The sequence below is a fragment of the Brassica napus genome, chromosome C3 (assembly GCF_020379485.1).
Source record: "Brassica napus cultivar Da-Ae chromosome C3, Da-Ae, whole genome shotgun sequence".
Lineage (NCBI taxonomy): Eukaryota > Viridiplantae > Streptophyta > Magnoliopsida > Brassicales > Brassicaceae > Brassica > Brassica napus.
Window position 1 is genome coordinate 62,502,876 of NC_063446.1, and position 12,244 is coordinate 62,515,119.

Below are 12,244 nucleotides of genomic sequence, written 5' to 3' on the forward strand. Positions count from 1 at the left end.
TGCTCACCAACTGTGAAGATGTTCTACAATATGAGAGGTAAAAATATTTATTCATTTATTGTTAGATTAATATTCAATAAATTTATTTCATATTGATAATATTTTTGTATATAGTGTATATATGGCGGAGTTGCGTATGACTCACAGGCATGCAACAGAAGATGAGCTTCGACAACTTAGAGATAACGGATTTGCTGCGTGGCTTCGTAGTTATGTGAGTCATATATCATATTACCCTATGCAAATGATTAGTTTAAATTTAATATATATAAACTAATTAATTTTGCAATCATATATGTTTTTTTTTTATAGGTGAATGATGGTTTGGCCAGAGGTCTTGTGTTCGATGATTGGATACGCGAATTTGTGCAGGGACCAAACTATGTGGTCAAATCATATCCTAAATTTTGTACGCGAGGATATGCATTCACAAGGAAAGGTCATTCTAAGACAACATATGATGCTGGTGTTTCATCTTCTTCTGGTGACGATGTCTACTACGGCAACATAAAAGAAATATTGGAAATCCAATTTCCTGGAATGGTTGGATTGCGTTGTGTAGTATTCTATTGTGATTGGTATGACACCACCCCAGATAGAGGAGTGAAGATTGATGCGTTTGGTGTTACATCAGTTCATTCGCGGCGGAAACTTCAATATTATGATCCCTTCATTCTTGGTTCGCAAGCTGATCAGGTATGTCAATCTATTCATAATTTTTTACCAATATAATTAATTAATGTTATATATTGAACTAATACTTGTATAATTGATATGTATAGGTGTGCTACATCAGTTACCCTCGGGTGACGTACAGAGACGATCCATGGGTTACTGTAACGCAAATCAACCCAAGAGGACGAGTGGATGGAACTTCTGATGATGATGAACCATTGCAACCAGAGTCTACCAGCAACGCCCAGGCAGTTGAAGATTTGGAAAATGTTCAACTCGTTGAGAATTTGACTGTGTTTGGACATGATGCTGTCGTACATTCAGAGCCGGAAGCCGAGGTTGGGGAGTTTGATGAAGATTCAGAAGATTCTGATTAGTTTTTTTTTTTTTTTTAATGGTCCGTCGGAAATCCCTCGCAATATACCGACGACATAGCGACGACAACGGGTTTCATTGAAAATTGGAAAGGTCGTCGGTATTTCGTCGGAAAATACCGACGACATTCTGACGAACTGGACAAGTTCGTCGGAATGTCGTCGGTATTTTCCGACGAAATACCGACGACATGTTTTTCTATAAAGTTTCAATCATAAAAATCTATAAATTTAGATGCCAAAACTATGAAAATAACACATAATAAGTGTTTAGTATAGTATTAGATCGCAACCGTTCAAATATAACAACTCATTAAAATATTTATGTATGCATATCATTGTTTTCATAACATCTCATCTTAACATTATATACTTATACAATCATATTTATATAAGCTTACACTACAAAAAATGTTGTTGTGTAAAATCGTGTTATAAAACATTTTTATTGTTAAATCTTTATGCAAATACTATATATATTATCAAAGATTGGGATTTTGCATTTAGAAACTTGAAATGAACACCCTAAACACTAAGTCGTCGGAATTCCGTCGGAATATACCGACGGAATGTGTCCGTCGGAAAATACTGACGGACACGTTCCGTCGGAATTTCAATTAGCCCGGGAGAACCAAACCGCTTGAAAATTTTCGCGAATCGGCATTTGGTATATTTTAATTATACCGACGGAATACCGACGAACCCGTGTCCGTCGGAATCCTCGGAAATAAAAACCCTTCTCCTTCCTTCTTCGTTATCTCCGCGGCCTCTCTCTCTCACAAACACTCCGGCGATTTCTCCCCCTCTCCGGCGATTCCGGCCTTTCTCCACCTCTCTTCACCGGCGAATCCTCTCCTCACCCTCATATCTCTTCCCCAAACCCCAAATCATGTAAGAATCATCCCAAACCTTTTTTTAATCAATTGTTTAGGGTTTTGGAAGTTGATCTCGGATTTTAGGTTGTTTGATTGAAAATTTTAGGATTGAATGGATAGTTTAGGATATATAAGTTAGGATTGTTGTTTGGATTGTTGTTTTAGTTTTTTTTGGAACATTTTTTGATTTTTAAAAACATTTTTTGATTTTAAAAAACGTTTTTTGATTTTTAAAACGTTTTTTTTTATTTTTAAAAACGTTTTTTGATTTTTAAATACGTTTTTTGATTTTTTAAAACGTTTTTAAAATTTTTAAAAATTTTTAACAACATTTTTCTATATTTATAAATTTTTTATAATTTTGTATATATATATATATATATGTAAATCATGTATAATAAAAAATTTTAAAATTTTTAATAATTTTTATAAGTTTCCACTAATAAACTATGTATAATAAAACGTTTTTTTTAAAAAAATACAAATATTTAACAACATTTTTCTTCATTTATAAATTTTTAACAACATTTTTCTATATTTATAAAAATTTTATAATTTTGTATACATATATATATATATATGTAAATCATGTATAATAAAAATTTTAAAATTTTTTATAATTTTTTTTAAGTTTCCACTAATAAACTATGTATAAAAAACGTTTTTTTAAAAAAAATATAAATATTTAACAACATTTTTCTTCATTTATAAATTTTTAACAACATTTTTCTATATTTATAAATTTTTTATAATTTTATATACATATATATATATATATATATAAAAGGTTTAATAGTTTTTTTTAAAACGTTTATAAAACCTTTTGTAAATATATAAATGAAAACATGTTTGATGGGTTAATTTTTTTTTTTTAGGGCCGAGGATGAAGCCCGCCCCGCAGCCCGTCTTCGACGTAGTTCGGTGAGCGGTTCCCGTGCATCGGTATCGTCTCATGACTCGGTTCCCGCATATATTCCCGCTCCAGCTCCCTCTGCCCCTCACGCTGCCCCTCACGCTGCTGCTCAACAGGATCCGGGGGTCATGCCGGTTCATCTATTGGTTCAACAACCAGGTCGAGAGCATCTCCCGTTTCTCCAACCCAACCCACGACGAGGCCATAGCACTTGGTTAGTTTTTTTTTATTTGTACCGTTATATTTTTTCCTTTAATTAACTTGCTAACTTGTATTTTTGTTAAAGGTTCACCAAGTTGAAAAATGGCATTAGCCGGAGCATCAACCAGATGATGTACTCCATGCTCCGTTTTGGATATCCAAAGTGGAGTGTGATCCCTTCCGACGAACGAGAGTTGTGGTTTCGTCAGTTTGCGGTATAGTAACTCTTCATTTTTTTTAAAGTTTTTACATTTTTTTACATATATTTACTTATTAAATTGTGTTTGTTTTGTAGCAAGAGTTCAACTGGCACTCCGATCTTACGGAAACAGTCCGTAAGAAATTCAACGAAAAGGCCATGGACTCTTACACAAAGCAGATAAACGCGTGGAAGACAGTTTGGCAGAAGAACAAGAAGCCACGGTTCATCAACGGGACGGTGTGGGAGCAGTTGATAGCTCATTGGGAGAAGGAAGACACTGCAGAGACGTCTTCTAGGAACTCCAGGAACCGGAAGAGCGATCGTGGCGGGAAAGGTATGTATGTGCACAACCTCGGCGCTTGCTCCATGTCTACTAAGGAGGATGAACTTGTAAGTTTTTTATTATTATTTATCTTTATATTTTTTAAATAAATATTTTATATATTTCTTGGCTAATAATGGCGGTTTTTTTAGATCGAAGCAAATGACGGTAATCCCGTTGATCGTCTCCAACTCATTAAGGTGGCTCACACTAACAAGACGACGGGTCAAATTCAGGACCCCGTGATCAAAGGTGTAGTTGATTTGGTGGAAGCTAAGATAGTTTCTCAATCTCAGCCTCTCTCTGATGACGGCGACTCCACGGGAGCTTCAACCAACCTGTCTCTATTGCAAATAAATGAGATGGTTGAAAAGGTAATTTTTTTTATTAATATATATTTTTTATAATGTCGATTACTTACTTGTCTCTATTTACTTACTTTAAATATTTTTGTAGGCGGTTCCTAAAAGGAAAGGAGGCCGTTTAGTTGGGTTGGCCCGTCGTGCTTCTTCGTATCCGGCATCTTCTTCGCAAGCTCCGTATGCCGATCCCATGATTCTCGAGGAGCTACATGACAAAGATGAACGGATTGGGGCATTGGAGGAGCAGAACACCACTATCCTTTCGGAGAATGCCACTATCCGTTCGGAGAATGCCACTATCCTTGCTGAGTTGGCATCCCAGAAGAAGTTCAACACCGAGATTATGCAGAAGCTAGATCGTTTGATGTCTTCGAGTTCATCTTAGTTTATTTCGGCTTTTTAAAACTTTCGGAATGTTTTTTTTTCTATTTCGGTTTGTATGAATTTTAAACTTTATGAATGTTTTTTTCCTATTTAGGTTTTTATGAATTTAAATTTTATAATATTATTAGTTTTAAATTTCTGATTTTTCAAATTTATTAATATCAAAAAATATATAAAAATGCAAAATTGATTTGTAAAAAAAAAAGGGTATATACCGACGGACAATGGTCGTCGGAATATACCGACGGGCATATATCCGTCGGAATTTACCGACAAACCACATTTCCGTCGGAATATACCGACGAACGTGTTTCGTCGGTATATTCCGACGAACGTGTTTCGTCGGTATATTCCGACGAACGTGGTCCGTCGGTAATTTCCGACGCCCAAAGTTCGTCGGAATAAACCGAGGAACACTCTACGTCGGAATTGTCCGACGAACGTTCTTCGTCGGTACGTAGTTTTCCGATGAACTCTGGTCTTGTGTATCCGCATCGTAATATCGTCGGAAGTTCGTCAGAATGACGTTTCTCGGTATTCGTCAGAAAGTCGTCGGAAGTTCTGACGAAATTCCGACGAATTTTTTTTTTCCGACGAAACGATACCGACGGACGGGTTCGTCGGAAATTCGTCGGAATCGGTCTATTCCGACGAATTTCCGACGATTTCGGTCATCAGAATCCCCCTGTTTTCTTGTAGTGTCTCCTAGGCAAAGGTACTCCATAAATGGTTTTGGTGGTTACACAGTACATCAAAAATGGAGAAGAAACTACTCACGTTCTACAAGGTATGTGATTCTCCAAAGGTCACGATGTATGTGTGTTAGGTAAGTATTATTAATTTAGTTTTTTTTTTGCTTACGGGTTTTACCGGTTGTGTAAGAGGGCATATTAGTATTATTATATAAAAAATGCATGGTGTATTGGTGTATTAGAGTATTTAGACATATAATAAATTATAATTTGTTTGATGGTTATACATCCAATTCTCTTTATTCATATTGGTTGACAAAAAAAAATAAAAATTGAAAGATGCTATACACGTTCAAATTCACATGTTGTGAAGTTGAATAGTAATTTAACAACTTTTTTCTAAAATAATACTGGAAAAAAAGAGATGAAGATGAAAATGTCAAATCTTGAACTATTCAATGTATACATCAATAAATTAGTTCACATACTTAGCATGAAACCTTATCCAGTTCGCTATTTTCCTTGGACAACCAAAGTAGCTGTTATAAAAAATATAAAAGATAACTACAGTGGATATTATAAAAAGGTATAAAAGACTAGGTGTAGAACTTTTATCCGAGATCCGATCCGGATCCGATCCGAAAATCCGGATATCCTGAGGGGCCGAATCCGGATCTGGATAGTAAAATGTTTGATCTGTCAAAGCCGGATCCGGATATCTTGCTTTTTCAGTCTGGATATCCGGATCCATAAGTTTTATTAAAAACTATTTCAAAAATAGTAATATCTACATATAAAAACTAATTTTATTTAAAATATTTTCATTTTTATAATAGTATATATAAATATTATGTAAATTTTGTAATACTATACATAGAAATAATTAAAACATTATATATATATTTATTTTTAAATTATTGTTAATATTTTATATATATTAATATTATTTTTTATTTATTTTAAGGATCCAAATCCGGATCCGGATATCCGGCGGATATTACAATTTTTAGAAGGATATCCAACACCCGGATATCCGAGAACCCCAGATCTGAATAAAGATAGTAAAATTATGGATCTGCCGGATAAAGATTGAGATCCGGATATCTTAAAATTGTCCGGATACTCGATTCTTCTCAGGCCTATAAAAAACTATTAAAGTGAATATTATAAGAAGTTACTATATGCGGCCTGCAAACTGATATTTATGACTCTTATAACATATTATAAAAAGGTTAAAAAAACTATCAAAGTAAATATTATAAGATCGATCATATTCCACGAGTACAAAATCAAATTTCTGACGTTTTAGTTAGGACTGTAAGATCTTTTCATAGAGAACTTTGTTTTATTAATTGTTCTATTCCGGTGTGGTTATCCAAACCACCTCAAGTTTGAATAATAGAATAGCCGTTCGTTGTAAAAAAACTGATATTTCTATAATTCAAACAAGTGGAAAATACAGTAATCGTTTTAGAAATCAAAAGGAAACAAAACAAGTATATGTATTTTTATGTGTTCCCTCCCAACAAAATTTTAAAATATTTTAAATACTTATTAATTTATTATAATAACAAACATTAATAGTTAAATTAGTTATTACAAGATATCAAATTTATTTAAAACATTTATTTTATCATATTTATTTATTTATTATATATATTATAATATACTAAAATTAAATCATAGTATATTTTAATTTATTACATAATTATTTAAGAAATATTAATATTTATTTAAATGTTTAGAATATTATTATAAAAAAACTTTATATATCAATTTTTCGCTTAACGAAAAGTTTACTGTATTTATGTAAGTAAACACACATATTTTCTTTTTTATGTTTTACAACAAAAAAAATTATTTGTTTTTACCAAAAAAAAAAAAGCTTATTTGTTAAAGTATATATGAAATCACGTTTTTAATACAATTCCACCATTTGGTAAGGAATTTAATTCACAAAGGTTGGTCCCAGAAGAAAACTGCGTCGGCGCAAGTAAAAACGCAGTCGTTTAAACGAATCCTATCATACACGTGCGGAGTGATCTACGCCGTTACTATTCATTTGAATTTTTTAAAACAACGGCTCGGATCTATTTTACTTATTTTCGTCAACGCATTATTACCGTGGCGCCAGAGATGACGTATTTTTTCCAAGGAAAACCTTCCTCCACGTGCTCACGATTACGTGATACATACGCGCTCAACAGAGGCTCCTTCTCATCCTTGTTCCAATGACTTTTCACAGACCGGCTTTCTCTTCTCCATCACGGCATCACAGACCTCTATATATCGCCACTGAGTTATTCTCTCTCTCTCAGAACATTTTCTCTGAGATATCGTTTTCTCACAAGATTGTGTAAGGTTTTGATTTGTCGTTGACTCTCCAAGATTTTCGGACCAAACTAGTTTTGTCTGTTTTTCTCAAAGAGATGGAAGAGGTTGTCCTAATGCCGTCGTTTTCGATCGGAAAGCTATCTTCTCTGGCGCCGGAGAAGATTCTGGAGCCGTCTGTTCACTCGGAAGAAGAGGTTTTAGAGGACGGAGAAGAGATCGATGGTGGTGTGAGACTTATGTATTTGTCTAATGAAGGTGACATTGAAGGGATCAAGGAGCTTCTTGATTCCGGGATCGATGCTAACTACAGAGACATTGATGATCGTACTGCTCTCCACGTGGCGTCTTGCCAGGGGCTTAAAGATGTCGTGGAGTTACTTCTTGAATGGGAAGCTGAAGTTGATCCTAAAGATCGATGGGGAAGCACGGTAATAAGAAACAACACCATACACTTTTGGTTTGTACTGTTAATAATGTATTAACCTTTTTTTTATTAAAAAAACAGCCTCTTGCAGATGCGATATTCTACAAGAACATTGATGTAATCAAGATACTTGAGACTCAGGGAGCTAAACATCCGGTAATAATCTAATGTGGTTCGGTGTTTTGATTGTATCTTTAATTTGATGTAATTGCCATTTGGACGATTTATATTATTTACATGATTTGTATGTTTTCAGATGGCTCCAATGCACGTGGAAGCTGCTCTTGAAGTCCCTGAATATGAAATCAATCCCGACGAGCTTGATTTCACTCAAAGCAGAGATATATCAAACGTAAAAATGTTCTTGGCTTTAGTGAATCTTTTACTTATGTGTTCAATACTTTTTTCGTCTGATGGTGTGGAGTTTCTTGTATTTATAGGGAACTTATTGTATGGCAATGTGGCGTGGCATTCAAGTTGCGGTGAAGAAGCTCGATGATGAAGTTTTGAGCGACGAGGAACAAGTGTAAGTGGAATGATCTTGTAGAGGGTAGTAAGGTTTTAGATTCCAAATGCCTTACCATGATTGTTTTGGTGTATGTGCGTGTAGAAGGAGATTCCATGATGAGCTTGCATTGCTCCAAAGGCTTAGGCATCCAAACATTGTTCAGTTTCTTGGTGCTGTTACTCAAAGTAATCCAATGATGATTGTTACTGAATATTTGCCTAGGGTATGATGACTTTCTCTGATAAAATTTGACATCTTTATTTCTTAAAAACCAAGATCTCATTTTGATACATTCTTCAGGGGGATTTGCGCGAATTGCTGAAAAGGAAAGAACATTTAAAACCAGCTACCGCTGTTAGATACGCCCTTGATATTGCAAGGTATGCATTTTTTAAAGCTATGTTCCTAGATTTTGATCCGTGGGTTTATTTTTGGTTTACAAAATTCTATTTAATAGAAATTTTTATTTAGTATATGGCTTATATACTTGTAAGTTTTCTACATATAATTTATTAAACCATAATGACATAATCTGTAATATAATGTGCTTTCAAAACAGTGTTTCTTTTTAATAGTATAGATGCCTGTTCTTTGTATAGTTCATAAAAACATTTATTAGATTTGTTTGTAATTCTTACATGTTCAAATATCTTTTAGGGGAATGAACTATCTACATGAGATCAAAGGAGACCCTATCATCCACCGAGATCTTGAACCTTCGTGAGTTCGCATTGTCAATATCAGCGTGTTTTTTGGTCGTCTCTTATATGTGCAGTTAGTATCAAGAAGCTCTTTAATTTTCTGACAATGGTAAAAATAATATTTGCAGAAACATACTGCGGGATGATACAGGGCATCTGAAAGTTGCAGACTTTGCAGTAAGCAAGCTTGTTACTGTTAAAGAAGACAAGCCTTTGACATTTCTAGACACTTCTTGTAAGCTTTTTCTATATTTGGGAGCTTTCGTTCTTGATCAAGAGTCTTGATTAATGAATCCCGTTATAACTCACTAATTGTAGGTCGATATATTGCTCCCGAGGTTTTCACCAGCGATGAATACGACACCAAAGCTGATGTTTTCTCCTTTGCATTGATAGTTCAAGAGGTAAGGACACTTCGTTTACTCTCTTTGTTTGTTGACTCAGAGTTGATCCGGAGAACTTTTTTTTTACAACGAAAAACTATTCTATTACTCAAACTTGAAGTGACCGGTCAGGGTCCACGGACCGAATGATAATAATACATATTGACCACTAATTTTTTGGGACCATAGGCAAATGTTCTGCTTTGACTCGTTTCAGTGTCTTAATGTTTTAGATGATCGAAGGAAGAATACCCTTTGCGGAAAAGGAAGACAGTGAAGCTTCAGAAGCTTATGCATGCAAAGAGCGTCCATCTTTCAAAGCTCCATCTAAGCATTACCCTCATGGACTTAAATCGTGAGTCTCTTTCTTTCTTTTTCTCTAAAGAAAACAGTCTTGCATCAATTGATTGGTTTTGTCCATGTCATTAATCGGTTAGGTTCAAACCGTTTTTTTTTTTGGTATATCATAGGTTGATAGAAGAATGCTGGTTAGATAAACCGGCCAAGCGACCGACTTTCAGAGCGATCATTAAACGGCTTGAGTCCATTCTTCACCATATGGGCCACAAGCGACAATGGAGGGTCTCTCTCTCTCTTTGCACACTGATCAATGAGATTTTGGGCTTGTGGATTATGTTTTATTTGTCTCTCTAATGTGTTTCTTCTTCCACATGTTTTTTTTTTATCAGATAAAGCCATTGACATGCTTTCAGAAGTTCGAGCACAAGAAGAAACATAATTGGGATGTTAGCAGCGCTGATGGCTCATCCTCGGGTTCACATTTGTGATTCTTTAACCGGTTATTCTTTCCGGTTTAGTTTGGCTTTCCGGTTTTACTTTGTAATGTTGTTTTAGTTTGAAGAAAGTATTCGTGTGGTCGTGGACAGAAGTTGCATTTTATTTTAGTATAAAGGTGTAACGAGTCTTCAGATTTTTGAAGCTGTATAATACATGTCTAACGAATTATAAGGAATTTGTTTCAATCGAGTTTTTTCTCTAAATGTTTTTAATTTCTTCGAGTTTGATTCGTGTTTGTTCACGACAATGTCTTAAGTAATCTTCGACTTTTAGTCTCTATCAAACTGCTGGTGGTTCGTGGAAAAGACAAGAGGACTCTGTTTCTCCTAAGATACATTTTTCCAAGCTTTAATAAACAATTTTCGGAGGGAAAGAAATGGAAGGAGACATGGATAACAACATCATACTTCAGCCCAACTTATAAAGTTCATAAGCAGGTTCGTAATAGATCTCTTTAGTTCGGGCCAGAGGAGAAAGAAGACTTGACCAAACTAAGCAAGTTTGGTTTCTTTCATGAGAGTAACGGCGCTTTCTGTTTGTTTTCTTGCTTTAAAAGAGTCATTTACAGACTTTTTAAATGAGTCATTTTAACATTCTTTAAAAAAGAGGTGATATGTCAAATGAATAGTAATTAAAAAGGTAATTTATGGTAAAAAGGTAATTTTATTGTAAAAAATATAAATTTGATTAATGTTGTGAATAATATAGTTTAGTGGAAACAAATTCAAAATAAAAATAACTAAATGAAATATTATTCGTCATTTTTAACGATCGGGCATACGAGGAACACCCGTTGAACCTTCAACCAATCTAAAGAAAAAAATGTAATCATTTCTCAAAATATGCAGTTTTGTGCATGACAGTTTAATGGAATCCTGCTCAAAGCAGGCCGTGTAATTTTCAGGCCAACAAGCAAAAAACAAAAAAAAATTAAAAAATTTATTAATTATCCTCTAGACATTATTTAAGAATTAATTTGCCATGTATCATCACCACATTCATTTTGAAAGAAAAATAATAACATGACTTAGTATAAAATATGACATGGCTCTCACCTTATTATGACATGTACAATGTCATTTATAAAGTTTACTTTTTTGGTAATCATGTCATTTATGAATTTTACATTTTTGGTAAGATTCTTAAAATATATGAATAACTTATTTGTATTATCATTACTAATTTTTTAATTGATAACATGTTAAATATAAAAAGAGTTTCACATCAACATTATAGTTTAAAGATTTAAATAATTGTAGATAATTATACTTCTATCATAAATAATTAATTTTTGAGTTGTAGTTTAATTCTATGCAAAAACAACTAATCATGTTTCCAAATTATTAATTGTTTTTCATGTATAATCGACATAAAATATGTTCACTCAGCGAATGTGATTCGATTCACTGAATTAATTAGTAAATTAGTTGTTATTACTATAATTTTAGTTTAACTAAAATAATTAATAAATAATTTACTTTATTATAAACTTAATTAATTCCGAAAATATAAATTAACATTTTTTAAACTAAATAAAAATATTAAAATAATTATTTTTATTTTTTATTATTTTTACTGAGAAAACAAAAATCTAAAATATTACCACTATATATTAAATTTAAAATATAATAATAAAATATAATTTTTAAATTATTATTACTGCACAATGCACATGATACAGAAAATCACATAGTTTACATGAAAAATACAGAACACTCTCTGGTATTCAAACTAAATAGCTTATGAGCACCTAAAATGGAATAAAATAGTTTAGTTATAGACATTTAATCCTAAAAATTGGTCTCTGTACCATATCAAATGTATTCTTATATTTTCTAATTTTTATTGTATTCATCTAATTTAATTTTTTAAAACATTTAAATATAATTTAATACTGATATTTTTATTTATAAAAGTTATAAACTTATTAATTACTATATTATTTAAAAAGTTTTCATAAAATTCTGATATTATTTAAATCATTTTATTCTAAATTATAACATAAAATTCTATGATTTTTTACGAAGAACTATAGTTAATAAAAATAACCTATTTATTCCAATCATACTTATTAATATAAAAATATAACTTTATAG

The 12,244-nt window shown here is 32.8% G+C and overlaps 1 protein-coding gene across 1 annotated transcript; it reads left to right on the forward strand.

Moving 5' to 3' along the window:
* The first annotated feature begins 6,783 nt into the window (after nucleotides 1-6,783).
* Nucleotides 6,784-10,337, forward strand: LOC106419584 (integrin-linked protein kinase 1). Its single transcript, XM_013860401.3, has 12 exons — nucleotides 6,784-7,762; nucleotides 7,840-7,914; nucleotides 8,015-8,110; nucleotides 8,199-8,284; nucleotides 8,369-8,489; nucleotides 8,567-8,646; nucleotides 8,924-8,986; nucleotides 9,096-9,202; nucleotides 9,286-9,371; nucleotides 9,584-9,705; nucleotides 9,821-9,932; nucleotides 10,040-10,337. Exons 1-12 carry the CDS (start codon nucleotides 7,430-7,432, stop codon nucleotides 10,136-10,138), a joined length of 1,380 nt encoding a protein of 459 aa, XP_013715855.1. The 5' UTR covers nucleotides 6,784-7,429; the 3' UTR covers nucleotides 10,139-10,337.
* The last annotated feature ends 1,907 nt before the right edge of the window (nucleotides 10,338-12,244 follow it).

Excerpts from the sequence above, each read along its gene's own strand:
- LOC106419584 (XM_013860401.3), top strand. The coding sequence starts at position 7,430 with ATGGAAGAGGTTGTCCTAATGCCGTCGTTTTCGATCGGAAAGCTATCT. Across the intron at positions 9,203-9,285 it reads GACATTTCTAGACACTTCTT|GTCGATATATTGCTCCCGAG; the intron begins GTAAGCTTTTTC and ends CACTAATTGTAG. Across the intron at positions 9,933-10,039 it reads GCCACAAGCGACAATGGAGG|ATAAAGCCATTGACATGCTT; the intron begins GTCTCTCTCTCT and ends TTTTTTTATCAG.